This window comes from Sphaeramia orbicularis, chromosome 16 (genome assembly GCF_902148855.1).
Source record: "Sphaeramia orbicularis chromosome 16, fSphaOr1.1, whole genome shotgun sequence".
Lineage (NCBI taxonomy): Eukaryota > Metazoa > Chordata > Actinopteri > Kurtiformes > Apogonidae > Sphaeramia > Sphaeramia orbicularis.
Genome location: NC_043972.1, coordinates 44,554,711 through 44,579,024, shown reverse-complemented (window position 1 = coordinate 44,579,024; position 24,314 = coordinate 44,554,711). Strand labels below are relative to the sequence as shown.

The 24,314-nt window shown below is 39.6% G+C and overlaps 1 protein-coding gene across 2 annotated transcripts in view; it reads right to left on the bottom strand.

Annotated features, from left to right (window-relative positions):
- ago3a (argonaute RISC catalytic component 3a) overlaps positions 1-23,453 on the bottom strand; it is a 62,660-nt gene extending 39,207 nt beyond the window's left edge. For both annotated transcript variants that reach the window (XM_030157197.1, XM_030157198.1), the window contains exons 1-2: positions 22,644-23,453; positions 1,286-1,457 (exon numbers count right to left, since the gene is read on the bottom strand). In XM_030157197.1, coding sequence (XP_030013057.1) covers positions 1,286-1,457; positions 22,644-22,662 — 191 coding nt within the window. In that variant the 5' untranslated portion in view covers positions 22,663-23,453. The remainder of the gene's footprint in view (positions 1-1,285; positions 1,458-22,643) is intronic.
- Positions 23,454-24,314: the final 861 nt, after the last annotated feature.

The window sequence follows — 24,314 nt, the reverse complement described above, 5'->3', positions numbered from 1 at the left end:
GAACAGAATTTAATGCCCATTTCACAGCTGTTCCCCTCCACTATGGTCAACCAGGTCAAGAATGATCTTTTTTCCAACAATGCATTATTACATTTGTACTTCCCAATGGTTACTTTTTGCTTGCAAACTGTCTCTTTACGTTCCCAAAGTCTGCTTTCTCCGGTGACTAATGGCAGCATGTGTGCTGGGCTAAATTTTCTGTGATCATTTCTGAAAAGTCAGCGATAATTGGCTCCTAATTTCAATATAAATTGTGGGGTTGGAATGGGTGGAACTGAGTAGACTACTTTCTTTGCAGCTTAGACATTTAACAGACAAGTATATGGCAACACAACTTTGACCTACCATATCCAATTTAATACCTTTTAAAGACGGTTTTAAGGTATTACACGCAGATTTGTAAATTCAAAACTTTTAAGATTTTTTAAGACCCCGCAGGGCCCTGGATTAGAGTTTTTTTGTTTTTCAGTTCTAATACCTGCACAGCAACTCACATTTTAACTGTTCTGATTGATTTAACATTAAATTCTTAATTCTAATCAAGACTGTTTTTAGCTTTTGATTTAACTGTGTCTTTATCTTGTATTAATTTCTTTCTTTCCACCACTCAGGTTTAAAAAATATGTGGTATACCAGGTTTTATTGTGCTACCGAGCAGCTCGGGCCGCTGCCAGGGTTTCACAATTTGTGCAGGGGGAACAACCAGAGCTAGGTTTCAAGGTTTTTCAGACCCAGAACAGCAGGGTTAACCTGCTGTTCGCAGAGAAGCTGTTAACAACTGATTGAGCTTCTGGGATTCTTTGAGTCCCCAGGGGTGCAAGTTGCGAAATGCGTTCACGACGAGGCAGGTAACCCCAGGGTAGTGGTTTCCACCAGAGTGGAGCATCTTTCTGCACTTTCCTTTTGTTTAATGTTTTATTCTGCTATTGTCCTATGTAATTTTATGTGTTTTGATGCCTTTGTAAAGCACTTTGAATTGCCTTGTGTGTGAATGGTGCTATACAAATAAATTTGCCTTGCTTCAAATATACTAAAAGTTGAAGAAGTAATTTGTTCAGCAAAAAGGTCCCTGTCATTGTTTTACTAAAGCTTGTTTATGGATTCATATTACTGATGCATTTATTTGTATGTTAATACATTTTTTAAATTGTAAAGAGACTTTGTGGAGACCCTGTATATGGTTTTCACTGGATAGGAAACTTGTACAATACTTAAGTAAAAAGTACTTTAGTTACATCCCATCATTGGATATTTTCCAAAATAGCAGTCAGAAGGTCCAACCCACCTGTTGACTCGCCGGGGGCATTTGTCAGGCTTGATGTCCACTTCGTAGAGGTAGACATCCATCTTGGGGATCTCCACCTGGAAGCAGTTGGCCAGCAGCTTGATGGGCTTCCCCATGGTGCCATAGCCAGGCCGCCGTGGCATGGAGAACAGGGACTGGGCCCCAACGGCTCCTGAGATCATGACAAGAATGGAAAAAAATGTTAGTTTAAGAAGAAAAAAACAATCAAACAAACTCAAGCATGAGGCTGTTTCAGGTCAATCAGGAAGGAAATGTGTTGAATCTAAGCAGCAAGTAGCTCATGTCATGTCCAACAGAGATATGTCATGAATGATACATTATTTCAGTGTATTGTGTATTTACAAAGTCATACTCTAGTGCAGGGGTGTCAAACTCATTTTAGTTCATGGGCCACATTCAGCTCAGTATGATCTCAAGTGGGCCGGACCAGTACAATAATAACATAATAACCCATAACACTACAACAGTCAACACAACTGCTGTGTGAAAAAATATTAAATTACATTGAGGTAAATGTTTGTCTATAAACGATCCTTTAAAAATGTGAATAACATGAACAACCTGAAATTTCTTAAGAAAAGTAAGTGCAATTTTAACATGTTTAACATGTTATGCCTCAGTTTATCATTTACACATGTGCATTACAACTTACAGATCACAGTGGATCTACAAATACACAAAACGTTTAGTAACAGGCAAAATATTGGTAAAATTACACTTATTTCTCTTAAGACATTTTAGGTTGATCACATTTGTTCAGGACATTCACATTTTTTATGAAAGGATAGTTTGTAAATGTAAACCTTTTCATGTAGCCTAATTGTACTTTTTTCCACTAAAACAAAGAAAAAATTTTGAGTTTTCATCATTTATAATTTACTATGTTTTTATTTTACAGGTCTGACCCATGTGAGATGATACTGGTCTGTATGTGGAACCTGAACTAAAATGATCTTGACTGTTAATATCACTGTGTAATTTTTGCATTTCACAAATTCATGGGCCGGAATAGATCCTTTGGCAGGCAGGTTTTGGCCGATGGGCCACATGTTTGACACCCCTGCACTAGTGCATTTCAAGTGATTTGTAAACTATTCATAATTTATATCCAGTGCATTTTTTATTAAATAATTTCTTTCCATGCCTCTACACCAACCCTGAAAAAGGGAAATGATGATGTTACATCAAAGTTAAAAATGAACAGTGACTCAAGATAAATTTTGTGGCTTTATGAGTCAATACTTTGCAACTGCCCTGTGTGTCACATCTAGAAATATGGTGACCAAAAACACAAAGTGAAATCACAAATGAGAATAAACGATGTCTTCCCTTAAGCCTTTGTGGTGGGTAAACACCATTAATAATCACATCTGACATCAATAATTCTTTTTTTTTTTAACCTTAAAACAACACACACACAATAAACTCTCACAATAAACACTCCACGGACCCAGAAAATAGCTACAAAAAACTTAAGTCTTAATTTTATTCCTTCTGAATCATCAGCCTGAACATAAAAAAAATATATGTTTTGTGGATTAAACTGTTTAACACTGCTGTTTACAGCTGTACCTAAACTATCTCTATATTTTCATCTTTACATTCTGTCCACTTTTGAACTTGCATTAATCATCTACTGCTATTTTCTGACAGACAATAAAGAACTATTGGGAATAACGTCTACCAAAATGAATAATCCACACCCATAGTAATATTAAAAAAAAATACACTCTGCAATGTAAATAGTGGTACTGACACGTGTTTGAATGTTTCCATGGTGCTTTTCTTATGCAAACAACTTCAAACACACACATGCAAGCACACACACACACTTCAGGTGTATGATGGTATCTTGACCTAATGTGCATATTTGGCAACTGAAGCAATGCCGCTAGCAAAGAAAACAATTAATGATCCGAGGCAAGCTGCCAAAGTTGAAGCAAAACTGAGACTCTGCCTTCAAAATAATGTCATAAACATGTTTCCATGGTTACATTTAATCAAATCAGCAAAGATTTCCATCCATACGGTGATTAAAAAAAGGTTTTATTTAGAAAAAGAGCTGATCTTTTAAATGACGGAAGTGAGAATGCTGAAAGTGAGTGTTTTTCTGTTTGATTAAGGATCAAAAGGTGAGAGTCAACTATGAGTGATGTTTTGTGGATACAGGCCTCCATGACTTACAACAGAACTACTGAGATACACCGTTCTCATACTTGTTCTAAAAAACTTAAGCTGTGCATGTACACGCCCTCTTATAAAAAGACAGTGAAATGTCTTAGTCGTGAGTCACTTTGATTCAGAAACACTTGGATCTGTACAGCCTAATGTGCCACACTCATGTCGGTGCTATTTTTGGGTTTGCCGAGGCTTGTCCTTTGCATCACACTCCAGGAAACAAATGGTTTTGCTGCTGTGCCAATACAGCGTTTGCTTTAATTTAAGTTGGCCATGTGTGTACAGTTGTTATTACCATCCAAGCACTCAAAATCACATGCGACTCATCGTTCTGTCATACAAGTATGTTTTATTTATGTGGCCCCCCTCACCCCAAACCTCCATCATAATGGCTTCTTTCCCTTGATTTTATTCATTCTGCTTCCACAGCTGTGGGCCTGGTACTCCCCAGTCCCTACTTAAAATCTTAGCCCAGATGTGTCACTGATAAATGAGAGTCCGGTCTGAGTGTGATTCATCATCACTTTGACTCATAGGCTCATGAGTGGGTGATGTTGGGGTTAGGGGCCCTGGCTCAGGGGAAGTTTAGAAACGCCTCCCTAAATGTGAACAGAAACCTTCTGTGAGGTAACAGCAGACAACATGAACAACCATGTTTGTTTACAGTCGGCCTTTGCAAGTATGTACTTACTGCCCCTACTCCCCTTCTTTTTTTCTCTACCTTCTCTGGTGGGCTGTGGAATGAACAAGGTTGACGCTTGGTGAGAGGACTTGTGTTTGGAACAGCCAGCGAGGCTAAAAATGATGAAAAAAAAAAATAGAGGGAAGTCTGGAATTCCAGCCATGGTTGTCCCTCTCGGATTGAAGTACGTGCACACAAGCCTTTGTAATGCTAATTCCTGTGAAGCCCTCAGTGAAAGTAAAGGTAAACCCAAAGTCAGCCACACAAACCTGACAAAAAGAACAAAGACAGATCCTGTAGTAAGTCTGCACATATAATCCTGTCAACATGGGATTATGGTCCGTTTCTGAATCCAAGACTCGGACACAGAATGACCTCATGTGACTTGTAAGGAGCTTCAAGAGAGTCTTCGTTCCTGACGGCACGTTTCTCCGGCACTGTGACGCGCCTGGTGAGATTGGTTAAGAAGGAGGAGGATAGCAGGGAGTGGCAGGATTAAGGAGTGGGCAGGGTGGGTGTTTTCCGGCTTTAATCTGCCTTTTGGAACTGGCTACCATTCAGCATGAGTCACAGTCGCACAACCACCGCCGCTACCATGGGCAAAGGAAGAAGCATGCAGCAGAGGGTCCTGCTGCTGGACTTGGCACCGGATCAGCTTCGGTAGCAACGGCAAAATCTTACATTGCCAGGCAGAAGAAAAAGCCAAGAAAGCAGGTTTTACATTTTTGGATTCCTCTCATGTATGCACACATAGCCATCTGGTTTGATTTCAGTGTAAAACCCACACACAGACATACATTACAGTCATATGTATTGTTATCTGTTATCGACTTAACACAAGCAAATCAATGTTTCAAAAATTAGCACTGACTACAAACACCGCACGCAGTCATAAATTGTGTTTGGTTGCTGGTAAATAGAAGAAACGCAAATATGAATAAAAAAAAAAAAGATAAAGCGGGTAAAAACCAACAAGACGTTCACTAAAGTCTAGATGTAGTACTTCTGATCCATGCAAATTATTAGATTCAATACTCAAGTTAATTTTTAATCACTGGTATTTTTTCTAATAAAAATTAACTCATTAGTATCAAATAATGCCCCACCCACAGCACTATCTAACATGCATTTTTCTTTATTAATATCATTTTTTTTTTTAAATTATCCCTCAAGTTTTGTTTTGGAGACGATAAAGCTTCCATGTTTATGGTCGTCAGTCACTTTGATGACTAGAATAAGTTTTAGGCTAGTAAAAAACATATCAGTTGATGCCCAAATCTTAATCTTAAATTCTGAATTTGACACAAGTTGTGTAAAATAAATATTCCGTTTGGATATCCCAATTAAGGCCTTAAGTGTGGATTTTTTGACTAGAGCATGTGAGGAATTCTAATATTCAGGTTTTAGAAGTGTTCTTTGGACATACAAAGGTTCAGTGACAATTCTCCTCAATGATTCAGATGTGCAGTACTGTGCAAAAGTCTTTGGCCACCTTTAGTTTTGTTGTTTTTGACGGGTTGAAATGAGCACGCATATTTAATTATCATTCTCTTTTCTTCAAATACAAGAAACTAAAGAAAATATATGCACAGCCTTAAAAGACACACACACACACACACACACACACACAAAACAGAATTAAATGGGTTCTAAGTGTTAAAGTGCCTACGTAGTGTGACCTCTGACCCCATGACAAGAAGCACAAATTATTAGAAACATCTGACATGTGTCGAATGAAACCTTGCATAAAAACGCCAGAAAATTAATGCAATAAATCTTAAACTGTCTGAACAAAAGGATTAAACACATTTTAACTGGTCACATTAAATTCTATCTCTTGGTTTATAGAAGCTGTTTTTCCCCTAAAACTTTCATTTTTACTGCTGTACATACTTCACATATATCCAGATTGGATCTAAACACAGAGGCTGACAAATGCATTTGTGTGGTCAGTAGAACTTTACTAAACCTAATGTTGGACTAGGACTTTTGCACAGTACTGTATCTCAATCAATTTCATTTCATTCTCTGTTTTCTACATTACTAAACATGGCTTTTTTAAATAATTTCACTGCAAGATGTAAACAGCTGCATGTTTACAACATCAGAAACTGTGACCCACCTCAGTACATAGACATTACAAAAACAACACACACATCCCTGTGTAGTGCAGTATGTGTAGACATGTGAAGACTCACTCGCCTCATGATTCAATAACACAAAGCATCCTTGAACTGAGAAGTCTCCGTGGCTGTAATACATCACATTCAGAGTGCATCTCAGCTGAGGTTTTTACAGCCGTTTGTGACACACCGCTGCATGCTTGTTTACGGTCCACTTTCTGCATTTTACACAAACCAGATACAGTTTGAAAGACATTGATTGAGGTGCATGCGTGGAAGAAAAGCCTACGATTCTGGCTGAAGGGTAAATCACAGCTGCTTTTCAAAAAGGAATGAAAATAGAATAGAATAGAATAGAATAGAATAGAATAGAGTAGAATAGAATAGAATAGAATAGAATAGAATAGAATAGAATAGAATAGAATAGAATAGAATAGAATAGAATAGAGCATGCTACTCCAGTCAGTGCAATGATATTAATTAAAAAAAAAAAAAAACTTCAGAAAATAAGACTAGAGCAAATAGAAAATTACAAAAACTAACAAGAACATAGAATATAAAATTTTTATAAAGAGTACAATAGTATAGAACTACAAGTAGAATAAAAATACAAATGGACATAGACTATGAATAGACACAAAATTAACAGTATGCATGTCTATGAACTCAAGTCTATTTGCATTTACGACTGGATAAATATTGATAAGATTATTGCATGACTTATTGCCAATAATTTCACGTTACACAGGGTTATTGCAGTAAAAAATGGCTCATTCAATAATGTGTCAACAGGAGTACGTTTGACTGCATGTAAACATGAATATTATTAAAATGTTCATTTTCATTAGACATGAAAAATGTTGTGCTTTTTAAGAATAAGGACAAAAAAGTGAATATTTCGTAAATGTAGTCCTTGGCTCAGTCATTGTGATATTTGGCTGGGTTGTCTTTGCATTCTTTGGCTTCTTGACAGACAACTGAGCTATTCTGTCACTTCAAGAACAGCTTTGGAACAGCCTGATTTTAGGATTTTTAAAATATGTAGGGACATTTCAGAGCATTTCTTGCATTCAAACCAGCCAAGGACATGCAACTTCACAGCATAAAAATTCTAGCCAACATGTGCAACATTTACCCAGCATGACACTGATATTTATCTAGCATGTTCCCAGTAGTCTGCGTAATGTATCATTTAGTCGCATGTTTGATGCCTCTCTCTACTCTCCAAAGTGCTTTTCCTCACTGACTGTCATAACAAGGACACTTGTCTGAAGAAGTGTGAGCGAGGTGGTCAGAGTTAAATCCAATATTGATTGGCTGGGGGAAAACAAAATACTTAAGTCTTAAGCTTCAGGATTCATGTAGACACATAATACAAATCAATATGCACAAATGTGAAGCAAATATTAATTGCTAAATCAAGAATCTGTCTGTAATACAATGATCTCTGCTGCTCCTAGTAGGCGACGTGCTATAGTTGGCCACGACAAATAGTGAAAATCCAACCACAAATCCACACGGATGCATCAAAGGCTTGCACACTATTTGTACAGTAAGAGTTCAACGAAGCCTCCCTTTGCTGAGGCTGAAAATTGCAACTCTTTTGTGTTTACATGTGTGCTTTCAGATAATTACGGGAAAAGCAGGCTTTGACAAACAGCAGTGAGCAGACTCTGAGCTTCCCCTGTCCATCAGTGAGTTTTAACCGAGGTGTGCTTACCTCTCAGTCAAGCACTGCAATAGCTCTGTAGCATGTATACATTTGTGGAAATTGTTATTCAAGCTTAGCAACGGTGGATTTTCATCCAGCTCAAAGACTACATTAGGCTTCCTTTGTGCATGGAACTATGCAGTAATAGACCATATACGCACAGTTTATATTGAAGATAGAGGCTTTTTAAAATTCACAGCAGCCTGTCGGTTATTCAACAGCATTTAAAATAAATATTATAAAAAATACACTTTACCCCAGAGGTATTTTTTCCAATTAAATTTGCTCAGGGTAGTGTTTACTGTCACTGAATAACAACAACATGATGTAAAAGGCACAGAAAGCGATTATCCAAAAAAAAACAAAACAAAACAAAACAAAAAAAAAAACCAACCTCTTTTCATTTCCAGCAGTTTTTATTTTCAAAAGCATTTCTGGTCAAGGGTGCATTCACCCTGATGTAGGCTGGTTATCACAGTCCAGTCAATCACCATTGCAAGGTAACTTGACTGAAGTTCGTCGACACTAATAAAAAATGCTTCAAAGGTATATTACTATACAGGTAAGAATAAAAATATGAACTACAGAAAAACATAACATAAATCTCCAGACTGTAAAACAGTTGGATGAATCCAGCTTATGAATGGTTTACATACAGTACTGTGTGTCCACTGCTTCACAAAGTGGTGCTCATGGAGAGGCACCATTGTCAAGTGGAGCGTCTGATTCAACACCTGTCAGCATCACCTCCTACATTATTTCTTGAATTCTAAGGTCTAGTTGTGAGTCCGCCATCTCCTCTGGCCCTCCTCCAGTTATCATCATGGAGTGCATTTGATTATGAAACCGTTTTTCTTTCATTACAGTGACTGAGCAGCATCACAAGATTTTAGACTGCCCTTTCACACAAGTACAGACACCACATTAAACTTAATTTAATGTGTCAAATTCACCTCTTAATAACATTTTTGGTGGCATCACTCCAGTTCTTCTGGAAGTGTTAAAAGAGGCATAGGGGGTATGATGATCAAGGACAATTCATTATGCATCATCATCTTAACTAACGTCCTTCTTGTATGTTTCTACTTTAAGTTTTCCCTGTAATGTTCTGAATTGTAGTTTCTGTTTTGCATACATTTTATGTTATTAGTGGTTGTCAGTATACCTGCCCATAGAAAATTCAACAAACAGAAATAATGTGCACTCTATCTGTAAATTTTAAACATGTAAAAGTGAATCAATAAGACTGTCTGGTCCAAAATTTTCTTTCAAAATCCAAGAGCCTGCCTTGCATGAGCCCAGTAGTTTATGAATGTTCCTTAGGTCTTTCATTAATTGCTACATCTATGTTTATATTATACGTTTCATTTTTATAGATTTTCTTTCACTGTGGTCAAATAAAATGGTTGGGAGAAGAGCTGCAGGCACGATTTTAAAACTTTCAATGTGCAGAATACTCAAGGTTAGAGATGCTTTCTCTGTCATGTTTTTGTCTCCATGTACAACTCTTGACAGTTCATTAAATTTTAGTGTCAGCCTTCAAAGTTCCATTTGTTCCATGTCCCTGCACAATATTAAAAGGCTCATCCACCTTCTCGAACATGTATTGTTCTCAGGTATGCAGTAAAATGGGTTTAATTGTAGGCAGAGATGAGCTCGCTACGCAGGCAGCAGCCCTACACTATGTTATATGAAACACCGGCGCCTTTCTTAGCACATGAACATTTTGCACAAACATCTCAGCAATGTGAACCCGTTCCACTCTACTGCTTTGCAACACAACACAGTTACACTGTACACAGTGGGCTGTAGGCCAGGATAACTGGATAGTGAGAAGCCAGGCTGACATCCAGTCGCTGCCAACCCCACAGCCACACACACCCCACTCCCCAGTACACAGACGGCCGTGCCGCTAACGAGTGCACATGTCCGCACACATACGGGCCCACACACAAATACACATACACACACAATACAGCTGTTGTGTGTCTAATCCAGAGAGGCCTGAGCTGTGGGAACAGGCCGACTGCTCAGTGGCCAGGCACAATGGCGTCAGTCACAGAGGGCAGAACCTAGAAACACACACACACACACGCATACAAACACACATGTTAAGACACACAGAGAAACACTGATGACTGGGAGGGAAAGATTGAGGCATGTCACTAGCAGTCACACTCTTCCCTCCTGTTCTCCTGATCATCTCCAGTGTGCTGCATCTGGCACCGGTAGGAGCTTCTGCCACCGTCGACCACAGAAACACCAGCAGACCAGCTGCAAACGAACAGACTGACTGACAAGGGTCCGGATGGTCCCAACATCATGCAACAATAGGACCAATGTCCCTGCATCTCACCAGCATGTTCTACTAAGAATTAGCAAATCTGTCAGGTTCTGCTGCTATGTTAAAATCCTGTGGTCTTCAAAAGAGCCCCAAAACAAAAACTACTGGACCAAAACTCAAATACTTGTTGTTCAGTGTGTTCCAGTTCACAGTTCATGTTCAACATAGGGATGTCCCAATCCGATCTAAAGACCAGTATCGGATGCCGATCTGGCATGTTTTAGAAGATCGGATTGGATTTAGTCATGAGATCGGACCAATCCAGGCTCCTTTCTGGGGGGGTCCTGCCCCCTCAAATTAAAGTGTCCAAAGGTAGAGAAAAGGAAAATTAGCTACACAACAGTGGGAGGGTTAGAGGAATTAGTAAAGAATCTAAAAGTTTCACTTCAAGGTCCGGTAGTGATGCGCAAGTCGGATTTTTTTTCAATCTGCAGGGCTTTTATGAAATTATTTGACCTGACCCGACCCACACCGCAAATAAACTGACATTCTTTTGACCTACTCAAACCTGACCCAACCCTCACTAACACACAGCATGGAACACACCCCCATATAAGACACGTTACAGCCACTAAAACCGGCCTCTCAAAGGTTCTAATTTGGCCCACAGTATGAATTTAGAAAGTGCAAAAATTATACTAAAGTTATTATGAGTCAAAGGTGTCATATTTGTTTTAGTTCAGGATCCACATTCAGCCCAATTGGGATCTCAAGTAAAATAATAGCATAATAACCTATAAATAATGACTTCGAATTTAAATCAAAATTTCATTGTAAAAAGTCGGTATCGGATCAGTATCAGATTGGTATGGGCAAAACTTAGGGATGCACCGATACGAGTATTGGCATCGGCTCCGATACTCAGTGTGTGTACTCGTACTCGTACTTGTAAAAGATATCCGATACAAATGCACCGATACCACTTACGGCCGTTTGATATTCCCAGTTCAGTGCAGCAGGTACGAGGAGGAGGAATAATGTGTGGGGAGTGTGAAGAGTGTGGAGATTTTTCAAAATAATGACGGTGATAAAAGTAACACTGACTGCAGTAACGTTAAAGACACAGACAGATACGGACGCAGCGTTCTGTCCGTCCTCTGCGTACATTCCATCCGTTTACCAGGTGCTGGTGGATGGATACTCAGAATGAGAATACCAGCAAGAGTACGGAGCAGTGTGGACCCCCACCAGCAGAAGTGAAAACGAAACTTATCACTCATTTATCTTTTCTCTTCCTGCTGAAGCTAAGCTTTTAAACCTTACCTGTGAAAACGCTGCAATATCACATTACTGTTGCCTCTGTCGTCTTCATGTTTGTTATTACTGACTTTCTTCTTCTCAAAAAACTTTACTCTTCTTCGTGGTATTTGTCCAGTATGGTTAATTAAGAGCAGCACCCCCTGGTGGATTAATTGAGAAACGCTCATTCCAACACATTAAATGTCAGTAGCGGCACTTTTTTCCAGTCAGACTAATGACAACGACAATAAAGCACATTTACAAAAGGAACTAAGAACTGGAATGGGATTGTTAAGTACTTGTATCGGCACTCGGTATCGGCAAGTACTCAAATGTAAGTACTTGTACTCGGTCTGGAAAAAAGTGGTATCGGTGCATCCCTAGCAAAACTAATCCTAAAAAAAAAAAAAAAAAAAAATTGAATTGGAAGCAAAAAATACAGATTGGGACATCATTAGTGGTCTTGATGTATGAGATCAATCTCCCAATGGAAATGGGTGGTACTTTCACTGGAAGAGAACTCAACTAATTAAATCAAAGTCCATATATAAATTCCTATCAGTGCTCAATAATAACTATACTGATATCTCAAGGCATTCTCATGTAATAAGCCATCAAAATATGGCCCATTATAAGTAACAGCAAATTCTTAATATTAAAATTTGTCCAAATTTCAAAAATCAAAATTTCTCAAAACTGTCAACAAACTGTAGATATTGTCCCAAGGAAGCTACATATAAAATTTAAAATGAATCCATAGTTTCGTGAGAGATGATGTTTGAAAAAATTGCTAATGAAGACGACATCAACAATAGCACATGGCCGATCGGCCAGTGAGCTAAAAATGTTTGAAAGGAAAAACCTGAGGCACTGGTTATAGAAAGTACACAGAGGACAACAGAGGAATATTTCAGTCAGCAGGGGCCAAGCTTGCCAAATGAAAATGGGCTTTAGACTCCACTGTAGCTGGAAGTCAGTTTGGAGTCATTATGAGAGACATAACAGACTTACTGATGCAGATAGGTGATGGATGGACACGGACACACACACACACACACACACACACACACACACACACACACACACACACACACACACACACACACACACACACACACACACACACACACACACACACAGTTCTAGGTCTGTGTAACAGACCAGCAGATTCTACTCAGGCAGGTTAAATGGAGCCTTGTGTCCTTACAGTCTTAGCTGGTCCAGGCTCAGTGAAACAGTGGACAGGGGCCACAGGTTGTTTACTTTTTATGTTGACTTAGGCAGGCTGGCTGCTCTGTCACTCAGAGAGCTTACATGCTGCCTAATAAATTAATTAAATCTAAAACAGCTACATTCTAATACAACTCTCATGTCAAATTTTCTCATCTTCATTCATCTCCTCCTAAAGGTAGAATGGCAATCTTTTCATACTATGCTTTAATGCAGGGGGTCAAACTCATCTTAGTTCAGGGGCCAAATACAGACCAATATGATCTGAAGTGGGCCGGACCAGTAACAGTGAATAAAGTAAAAGTACATCATGCAAATATTTATATTTACAAACTATCCTTTAAAAAATGTGAGTAACAGGAACAACTATGAAAAACATGAAATTTCTTGTCAAAATAAGCACAATTTAAACAATATTATCATTTACATTTAATTAAAGCATTTCAGGTTGTTCATGGATATTCATGTTATTCACATTTTTTAAGCTGTAGTTTGTAGTTGCAAACATTTTCATACTGTAATTTTACTTTTTAGCACTATAACAGTGCAAAGTTCTGTGTAATTTTTGCATTTCACAAATTTATCCCATGAGCCGAATTGGACCCTCTGACAAGCCAACTTTGGCCCACGGGCCACATGTTTGACAACCCTGCTTTAATCCTTAGGAGGTGAGCGGTATGGTTTCTCCAGGACTAACACTGATACAGATGATCGGTAATCAAGGAGGCTGATAACAGATATTTGGGAACAAAACATATTTATAGTAAAAATGAAAATTTTGCCATCTGCATTTAGAATAACACAAACCTTTAAGCTCAAAAAGGGAATTCTTCAGTTTATTTAAAAATAATGAATGCAGGGTAGTGCTTAAAGGTACTTAAAAAGTTTACTGAAAATATAAATGAACAAAATAGTTGTACAAAGTTTTACTGAATAAAAGCTAAATAGATAAAATTAGTAAAACTTACAATTCTCTACAGAAAGTCTTAATTAGTAGTCCCAGTTCGGCAGCAACAGACTGAGGCCCAGAAGGGAGGCTGCATCAGGGTCAAAGTGGTGCATTTTTAATTTAGTCACTTTATTGGACAAAACATATAGTGATACCAGAAACTATGAAAATTCTCAGTGCTGGATCCCATAATCAATCAGCCTCCCAGCAATATTTTTCATCATTTGGATGATACTTTACATTCTTTCACAGTACGGATGCGAATATAGTATAGTATAGTATAGTATAGTATAGTATAGTATAGTATAGTAGAGTATAGTAGAGTGGTTGTTCTGGGTTTTTTGTGTTTGCATATGTCAGTATGATATTGTAATTTCAGAGGCCTGAATAAGACCTTGTCCTGAATTTGAGGAACTGGGATGCTCTATTTGGAGTGCTCTGATAGTAACCGAAGGTATAGTTTTATGCAACTTAAATGATTTCTGGCAGTTGAGGATTACTGCACATGCAGGAAATTATAAGAGAAAAAAAACAGACAGCTCAATAAAAAGGGCCTAACTTCTGCAGTGTCAGAGGAATTCAATTTTTTTTTTTTTTTACCAAATACACCTGACAGATTAGATTGAAAAAGCATTGGAAAGTTCAATGTCTCAAGTCCATCATGACCACCTAGGCTTTAACAACATTGAACATAGGCAGAAGTCAGGTCTGAAGTGGTAAACACTACAGAAAATTTTTGAAGTGGATTAACATTAAAACCAGTCACTGAACTCCATAATGACGATCCTCTGCCATCAGGACAATGATGGCAGGACAAACCAACAACATAAGGCCTAAATTTAATATAGCTCATACTGCTATAGACCAATGTGGCCTTGTTTTCAGCATGTACAGAATGTCCCTAAAGTCTGGACACTTAGGCAAAAATGCATATTTTCAAATTTTAATTTTCAACAACATTTTATTCAATTGGAATATTAACTAATAGCATCTTCAATTTCCATCATTACGATTTCCATCATTTTTGATGCAAAGGTTGATGTGCTTTGCATGATTCACGTGAACTCGATGCAGCAACTCCACATTGCCATCGATTTTAGTACATTCACTCTTTTTATGCGTTCAATCAAGTGTATCCCATCTGTGATTTTCATCGAGTACACCTCCTCCTTCAGCATACCCAGAAAAAGAAGCCAAGGGGGTTAAGGTCTGGTGAACGAGGAAACTACTCCACATGACCACGTCTTCCAATCTTGTTAGTGAAATTGTCATTCAGCCAATCTCTTACCACCAATGGCGAAATGGGCAGGACTGCCATCTTGTTGGAACCACTCAGAAAGTCCTTCATCTCACCTTTCAAGTTAGGGCATTAACTCTCTCAACATGGCGAGATAAGTCTCACCGGTAGTGGTGTAACGGTGCACTCGTTTGTATCAAACCATTTCAGTTCAGGGCCTTCAATATAATACGGAGGTGTACCAAACACATAGATTTAGTCTATGTGAAGAACGCAAACACTCACCTTAAGTTTCCACATGAACCTTGAAGCGTAATGCACACAATATGATCAGGGTGGCCGCAATCAGAACCCATGTGCAATATTTGATATCCTAGATGAACGTCTAAAAGGTACACGCACCATACACATGCTGAATGTGAACCAGTATGGCAGCTCAGAGCAGCATCACAGGTACAAAGCCAGAGTTGGAAGACCCTCAGTCTTCCCTAAAGTCTCTGATTTGGGAACATTTCAGATTCCCTGTCAATTATGTCAATTGAGAGAGACAAATCAACAAAACAAGAGCGGTGTGCTGACATTGTTTCATGAAGATTGGTTAAATTTAAAGGTTGTTTTTTATGAAATTGGTCTCCTTCACTGCACCAAAAACGCAGAACTGAAGACCCCCGTAACGAAAATGTATCAAACCAAAATCTTTCTGTACCGTTACACCTCTACTCACCAGTTACATGTTCATCGAAGAACAATGGCCCCAACACATAAACTTTCCACAAACCACAACAAACCACAATTTCATGCCTCTAGACTTTAGGGACACCCTGTACAATAACTTTAAATGTAGGAAGCAGCTACAGCAATGTCAGATTAAATTAAAATATTATGTTGTAAACATTACAGTCACCTGCGCAGATAGATATGAGGATCCAAAGTTCTCTGTGCTCCATGTAAATGCCATATTCTGAATATGATCAAAAGTGGGATAGGTCTCATAACTGGGATACCATTGTGAACGTCAGTTTATGACACAAAATCAAATAATTCTGAAGTGGCAAAGGACTCCGATTAGCCAAGAAGACCAAACAAGCAGCTCTAACTAAAAGTGGAGCTACTTTGGTCAAATGGATGTGGTTTGGGTATGAAAAGTCACAAAACCTTAATTTGCAAATACTGCTGAAAAAAGATCCTTAGAACAACAAATTCAATCATCTGTGCAAGAATCATGCAAAACAGTGCAGAAAATTGATGTTTAGCCTGAAGTGTCAAAGAATCACGAAAGGAAACATCGCTAAGCCTTTTTCATTTGTCAGGTAAATAATTCAGAATGTATGTGTAAGAAATAGACTTTTCAATCTGAATGTTTGTCTTTCATCATCTGGAAACAATGTCTTTTTTTTTTTTTACCCAAGTGCTAGATTGTGCGAGATTTTTCCTTTTATTTGACAGTTACCATAGAGATACAGACGGAAGCTGCACAGAAACATGCAACTTGGGTCTCTAGCTACAACTGAGGATGACACAATGCCATTGGTAAGTGGTGTATTTATTCTGACACCACATGCCCTCCCTTTGACCAGATACAGCCCAAAACCTTCACTGAAGAAAAAAGAACTGTGTGAGTGAAATTACAAATGTCACCAAAGCATGCTATTCAAGACCAAGTCAGCTTCAACAGTAAATATTCATGTTATGTGGTTAAAAAAAAAAAAAAAAAAAAAAAAGGCAGTTGTTCTTCAGTGTGAGAGGGTCCTTTTGCTACTGAACTCGAGTTATGATTGTCATTTCAAGACTGCGCTATCGTTCTTCCTGCCGATGATAAACAGACTGACTGCTGTCTATCCTCCAGTGAGCCCCTGAACTAAAAAACACAGGCGTTCACATCCAAGTCCTCCTCTTCCTGTCCTTAACCCCCCCCCCCCTTAAAACGATCCCCTTGCAGCTCCCCCAAAAACAGACCTCAGGAAAGGGAAAAGCAGAAGCAGGCAGAGGAGGAGGGAAAGCAGCGTGGTCTGGCTGCTCTGTGACACATCACAACCTCCAGCCTCACTCCCTCGCTCCCCCTCCTCGCACACCACACACATACACACAAGCCCCCGACTTTTCCCTCTTTCAACCCGGCCGACGTGCAGCCCCGCACTCTGACAATAACATGTGTCATCCAGCGGAGATGTCTACGTCTACTACACCCCACGCATAATGGAGACTTTGAGCGAGCACGAGAAACAAAACACAAAAAAAAAAAAAAAAAACGGGTCTAAAAATGTTTTTCAGCCACATATTTCAATAATGCCCTGGTTGGTATTTACTGCATGTATTTAGGAAAGAAACATCTGTGAAGGTTTAAAATGTAGCTGGACCTGGTTAGCTTTTTTGTTGCTTTTTTTTTTACCCAAAGACAAACTGAAGATGATTACTGGTAAACTGGGTAACAGGTTTTCCAGTAGTACAGTCTGGCAAAACACCAAAAACATCCTACAAAAATCTCAAGGCTTATCTAATGCCACCAATCATTCCACAGAGACAGAATTCTAACAGGAGGCTGTGGAATCTGGTGTCTGGTATATTGCCAATACTTTGCAAATATTAAACCAAATAATTTCACACACTGGTAAAACTACAGAGACATTGGACATCTTAAAGAGGATGTTAACAGGAAGTAGTTTCATTTTATGTGGTTAAATGAAGCCAATGGTAAATCTTTCTCTGACACAATGAGCCCAAAGAGCAACGGCAATCTGAGTTCTCCATAGAAACCGACAACAATATGTCAATGGTTAGGCTTATGGGTGGATGAAGTTGCACACAGGGGTTGTCTCCTGCCAATGGGCTGCCTGAATGAGCTGAGTATTATGGGGAAGGACTGCAAATCAAGTAGTAAGCCCTCACTAAAAGCCAATCCCACTATCTGTACGAAGTCCTCAGAGAGGTCCAACCTACTAGAACAATGACAATGAAAGCAGGGTTTCCCAGTGAGGCGCCGAGAGGGAAACACGGGCAGTAACCAAGGAAGTCAAAGGGGGGGTGGGTTGGTATCTGTCTGTGAATCGAAAAAAGAGCGGGAAACACTGGAGTGTGAGAAAGGCAGAGGGGAAGTGACTGGTGGACAAAAAAAAAAAAAAAAAAAAAAAAAAAACGAGCTGGACATCAGACAGTTAAGACATCAGTTTAGAGTCACATGGTGCATAAAGGCAGTGTGGACCTCTTTAACTGTTGCATTAATGGACTGTAAAAGCCCACCTCCACTATGGGGGCTTTTCACACTGACTCATCCCCAGCAAAATGAAAATCCCACCTGGTTTGTAAGTACAGCATGTCAGGTGGAGGGAGGGGGTAGGCCCATTGTATTGTCTTCCAGTAAACGCCATCTCACATTATTCTGTGTGTTACGTGTACAGAAGTCAGGGCTTCAGATTCAGATTCAGAAAACTTTATGTATCCCATACAGGCAATTCATTTGCAGCTTACCGCAAACATCAGCCCACATCCAAAGTGCAATGTGACTGCAATGTGGGCTGTTACATTCATGGAAATGTAGTTGACAAATACATGCCACACAAACTAAGTGATCTGTTTATTTGGTATGAGGCTATGACAGTTTAATAATACACATAGATTTTATGAAAAAGGGCCATTTACATTGAGGGCATTGAGCAAAGTTGGGAAAAAATGAACACTGCATATCTGTTTGCCTTCTAGGCTTCATGAACAACGACTGCATTGGGCAGATTTCACATAAATAATACAATGCCTAATACAAAGCGGTCACTGATAATGCTCACGGAAGTGCAGTCACTTCAGTGTTTTTCTTGGTAGTTCTTCTCGGTTCAACTGGACTGGTTTAGCACTTTGGAAAATGTTTCGTCTCTCATCCAAGAGCTAAACCAGTCCAGTTCAACCGAGAAGAACTACCAAGAAGAAGGATGTCCTGGGCAAATGAGAACCTACACAGACATCATTTAAGTATTCAAAATTTGACACTTTGACAGTCGGCAATTCTAATTCTACATTCAGGTTTCCATTAAACCACAGCAGTTGAATAGGGCATTAAAAAACAGCTACAAACAACAGAAAATGAGACGGAAACAGTGTGGAAAATACGGCAGCACCCAAGCAACTGTACCATCATCAGCTCAAATCCACGCTGTTCACAGGGGGACATTAAAACAAACTTTAAGTCTCACCTGGTAACCATTAAGTCTCTCACGCCTAACATAAAGCGAACACTATCCATGTTAACACACAGTATGCACCTACTGACACAAAATGTCTCTCAATCACTGACTGAACTCAGACCATTTTACTGACTCAGTAATTGTTTACAGCCTTTTATATGACAGTTATCCAAGTACAATCAACTCATATTATTCAGGTAACAGATCAAGTTAATTAATGATATGTTAACAGAGTGTGACATTGAGCTGATTTATCCCAGTTTAGACATGGTTGGAAACCTTTGTTATAACATTATTACACGAGTCAATGAAATGTTTATATACAGTTCTAGTTCTACTTCAATTCAGAGATGCTACTGTTGATTTACTGCTGAAAGTCTCCAACTTTGTCTTATTCTATATAAATATATATGATTCCATGTAAGACCATGATAATCAGTGATGCACGTAATAAATTAACCTGAAAAATCTGACTAGTTCTGGCTTTGCATCAGAGACATTAAATAACATGCAATCATTTTGCAGTAACAGGCTGTCTGTGGCCATACCACAGTGTTAGCACGTCAAAATGGATTTGACTTGCTTAAGGCTCAAAAGCCATGCACTCATTATATCTGTAGTGCTAATCTCTGCAGAGCCATGGTTTTCATGCCACATGTGCTGCTGCTGCTCAGACAGCTACTGGGGAGAAGAGTGACTGTCAGTGTCTAAGCAGACTGTGCAACCAATTTGCATTTTCTCACGCTGGTCTTCAGGCCACTGTATGACTGATGGAGGTCCTCTTTTAATCATTCACCCAGGCACAGGACTTGCTGGAGGGCCTGTGGTGGTAAATGATATGCAAGCATGAACCAACACAACCAACAAAACCATACAGAGCATGCCTCTGTAAGGCTAATAGTGCATTAATGTTTCAGAAAGTCATATCATCCAACACGCTCCTAAACGCATGTTCAATGTAAGGCTGGCCAGTGTAATGTCCATCATGAAAAGACATTTTAAGTGTATTCAGATTCAGTTCTCTAAATATTGTATTGTAAAGACACATTAGTCTAACTACACCGAGTCCATTCTGTAGGTCTGTTGAAAAAGACACGAGTACCCCCTCACCCTCGGAGGTGCCCAGCTCAGTTACATTTTATGCCATCTCAAGCTCAATACTGTGATGGGAGTCTTGATGGAAAATACTATTATCTAACACAGAAGGGTCAAACACAGTTTAGTTCAGCGACCACATTCAGCCCAATATGATCTAAAGTGGGCCTGACCAGTAAAAAAAAAGTAAAAATTTCTGTAATAGTTACATTGTGCAAAAGTGCAATTTTAACAATATTAGGCCTCACTTTCTCATTTACACATATGAATTACAACTTACAGATCACAGTAGATCTACAAAGACACAAAACATTTAGCAACAGGCAGAAAATCCACCTCATTTTGAGATAGGAAAAAACTCAAGAGTCTCACAAAAAGACAAAGATAATATAATAGCTATGAAACAGTATAGTTGGAAGACTTAAGCGACAATATCTGGCAAAATCATGTGACAAAATGCGTTTTCACACAGCCTGTGAAAATCCCAGATGAGTTAAGCCAAATATGGCAACTATTTTGTCACAAACCTGCACACCTGGCCCAATAGACACAACTATTTAGTCTGTTTGAGATAGGGGGGGGTGCATAGTTACTGGAAAAACACCTCCTGGTAACTCGGGCTACAAATGTTGGGTGGTGTCCCAAATGAAATGAGCCAAGGTGCTAATGAGACAGCAGCCGCAGAGAGATACAGTATCGCCTCCTGAGAAGGAGGGAATGGATGGAGAACTAACAGCTGTATCATGTATCACCGGATGATCAAGACAACACCTGCCATCCAATTTATGGCCACTTTAGTGAAAAACGGCCGTTACAGTTCAGACAAAGCTAGCTGGTTTGGACTGTTCAACTGCCACTTGTGCCAAGACAGAGGCAGGTGATGGTCTCAGTCAGGGGTGTCAAACTCATTTAAGTTCAGGGGCCACATTCAACCCAATACGATCAGAAGTGGACTGGACCAGTAACATAATAACAGTGTAAAAAAAGCAAAATTACATTATGAAAGTGTTTACATTCATAAAGTTTCCTCAAAAATGTGAACAACATGAACAATCTGAAATTTCTTAAGAAAAACAAGTGCCATTTTAACAATGTTATGCCTCAGTTTATCATCTAGGCATGTGCAACTTACAGATCACAGCGAATCTACAAATACACAAAACATTTAGTAACAGGCAGAATATTGTTAAAATTACACTGACTTCTCATAAAACATTTCTGGTTGTTCATATGTGTTCATGTTAATCACATTTTGTGTGAAAGGATAGTTTGTAAATGCAAGCATTTTTTACGGACTTTTACTCTTTACACTAAAAAGTTTGTAGCTGTCATTATTTATAGGTTATTATGATAGTATTTAACTGGTCTGATCCACTTTAGATCATATTGGTCTGTATGTGGAATCTGAACTAAGAAGATTTTAACACCACTGATTGCTAGTATCCTCAGTGTAAATTTTGCATTTCAGAAATTCATCCCACAGGCTGAACTGGACCCTTTGGGGGGCCGGTTTTGGCCCACAGCCTGTATGTTCGACATCTGTGGTCTACGTGTTCCCCATCATGCTCTGCTTGGATTACTAGGTCAGTACAGTGGGCAAACAGGATCAAAGGAAGAGGATAAAAGAAAAAAAAGGGAAAAAAGGAAAAAAAAAATCTTAAGGTTTAACAACAGCTGAGATAATGTCCCAGTGTTGTATATATGACATCAGTATTAGCCACAAAAACACCTAAATAGTAACTGCAGTGGCAGAAGGCCACTGTTAAATAAATATGTGGGGGTCAACCTGGGGTCAGTGGGTGAAGGCAGGACGCTGAAAGATAATTCAGTCACTGTTACAAGCTTTAAAGTAGCTGGAACGCAGTCAACATTGATCTTCGGCTAAACCCCACAGAATAATTCACCGGTGTGGGCTTGTTCCTGCAAATGCTGGGGAATACCAGGGGTAATCTCAGCATCTGGAGGATGAAGCCCACACACCTGGTTGATACTGATGAGGAGTTCACGGCTCACGGGTGAAGCGGACCTAACACCCCCAGCCCCTGTGGGGAATTACTTAGACTGTGCATTAATTACAAAACCGTACTTTTTAAGCACAGCGGGGAAGTTAAAAATCGCTGTTGCATGGCGAGAACGAAACCTTATTAACTGTGACTCACGTTCGGGTAAAAATGAGACAATCCCAAGCCGAACACTCGCCGGTGTTCGGCTTCCCGAGGACACCTAAAGCAGCCCCCACCTGCGCGTGTTTATGTCTGCTCATAATTACAGCCCGTTTTAATTAAAGGCTGTTAACTTTACTAAGCAAACAAATACGTACAGTGAAGAGTGTGCTAGTGTAGTAAAACTCTCCGTAACTTGGTAAGAAGTGAATTACCTGTAGTTCCGATTTCCATTCATGAGGTCCCAGCCCGGTTCACTTCCCGGATCACAGTTGTCAAACGTCTGGGACTCTTCCTCCGTTCAATCCGGTGTCTCCTTCGGCTGTGCAGCTGCTCTCAGCTAGCCCCCCTCCTCCTCCTCCTACTCCGCTTCTTTTCCTCGCTTGCGTACGGTCAAAAGGGGCCCTTTGGTACGGTCGTGTCGCCGGCCGGGGTCTTCGGCGTCCCGGTGTCCGCCGTTTCACACACACTCAACGTATCCAATCGGATTTCACTGCCACGGCGAAAGCTACTGGCTGCTCAACGCGACGCTGGGGCACTGGGAGCCTGCTAGCTAGCCAAATTAGCCCGCTAGCCAGGGTTTGGAAAGTGTCTGGAACGGCCGAGAGGTGCTGTCAGGATATCATCCCAGCGGGGTGAAAGGCTTCGAATAAATTACTAACGAAAGCCGAACAGTAACAGAGACGACATAAATTCGTATCGACGGAACGGACGAGTGTCGGTGGTAGCAGCGGTGATGAGGCTAACTAGCTGGCTGGCTAGCTGTGCTGTTGGACAGTAGGAATTCTGACAGACGACGGCTCTACTTTTATCGCGTTGAAAAACAGCCGATGACACGGCCCCGTTCCCCGCGCGGCATATCCCGACGACGCCGGCCCCTGTAGTTTGTATCAGTGCGCGTCAGTCCAGCTGTCAACTCCGTGCTCTATCCGCAGATAAGTGTTCGGATTTTCAGCCTGGTTGACAGATCAACTCTGCGGGGCTTCGGCGAACCAGCTAAATATGGTGAAGTTGCCTTTCTGACACCGACAGGAAGAGGTGGGCTCTGTGTCACCATACGTCAGAATAATTAACTCCGCCTTCACCTAAAAGTAACCCCACATTTACACTCCTGTCAATACACAGAGCATGACATGACAAGTGCATCATTAGTCACTACCTTTAATACTGACTAAAAAACAAATTAAAATGAGTAAGCCTTGAGGCATTTAATTAACCCTTTCATAAATAGTGGTCACTACAGTGGACAGTTACTCTACAGCTGTTCTCTTGTATATTCATAGGTTTTGTTGTTTTAGTTCCATATCAACCAACACAGTGGACACTTATGCATCATCTCATAAACTGCAATTCATGCCATTATTGTAACTTTGCTGTTTTTGATTGGTTCTTGAGTGGAAATCAATTGTTTAATATTTATTTTTTGCATATTATCTCCATGAAGTGAGTAATAACTAGTATTAGAATATGTTAAAATGTGAGAAAACATCAGATTAGCTGCATTAAACATGGTTTCATTTCACTGATTTCATATCACTTTATGATATTGGGTTTTAAATACACTCAACAAAAATATAAACTCACCACTTTTGTTTTTGCTCCCATTTTTCATGAGCTGAACTCAAAGATCTAAAACTTTTTCTGTGTACACACAAGGTTTATTTCTCTCAAATATTGTTCACAAATCTGTCTAAATTTGTGTTAGTGAACACTTCTTCTTTGCTGAGATAATCCATCCTCCTCACAGGTGTGGCATATCAAGATGCTGATTAGACAGCAGGATTTTTGCACAGGTGTGCCTTAGGCTGGCCACAATAAAAGGCCACTCCAAAATGTGCAGTTTTATCACACAGCACAATACCACAGATGTCACAAGTTTTGAGGGA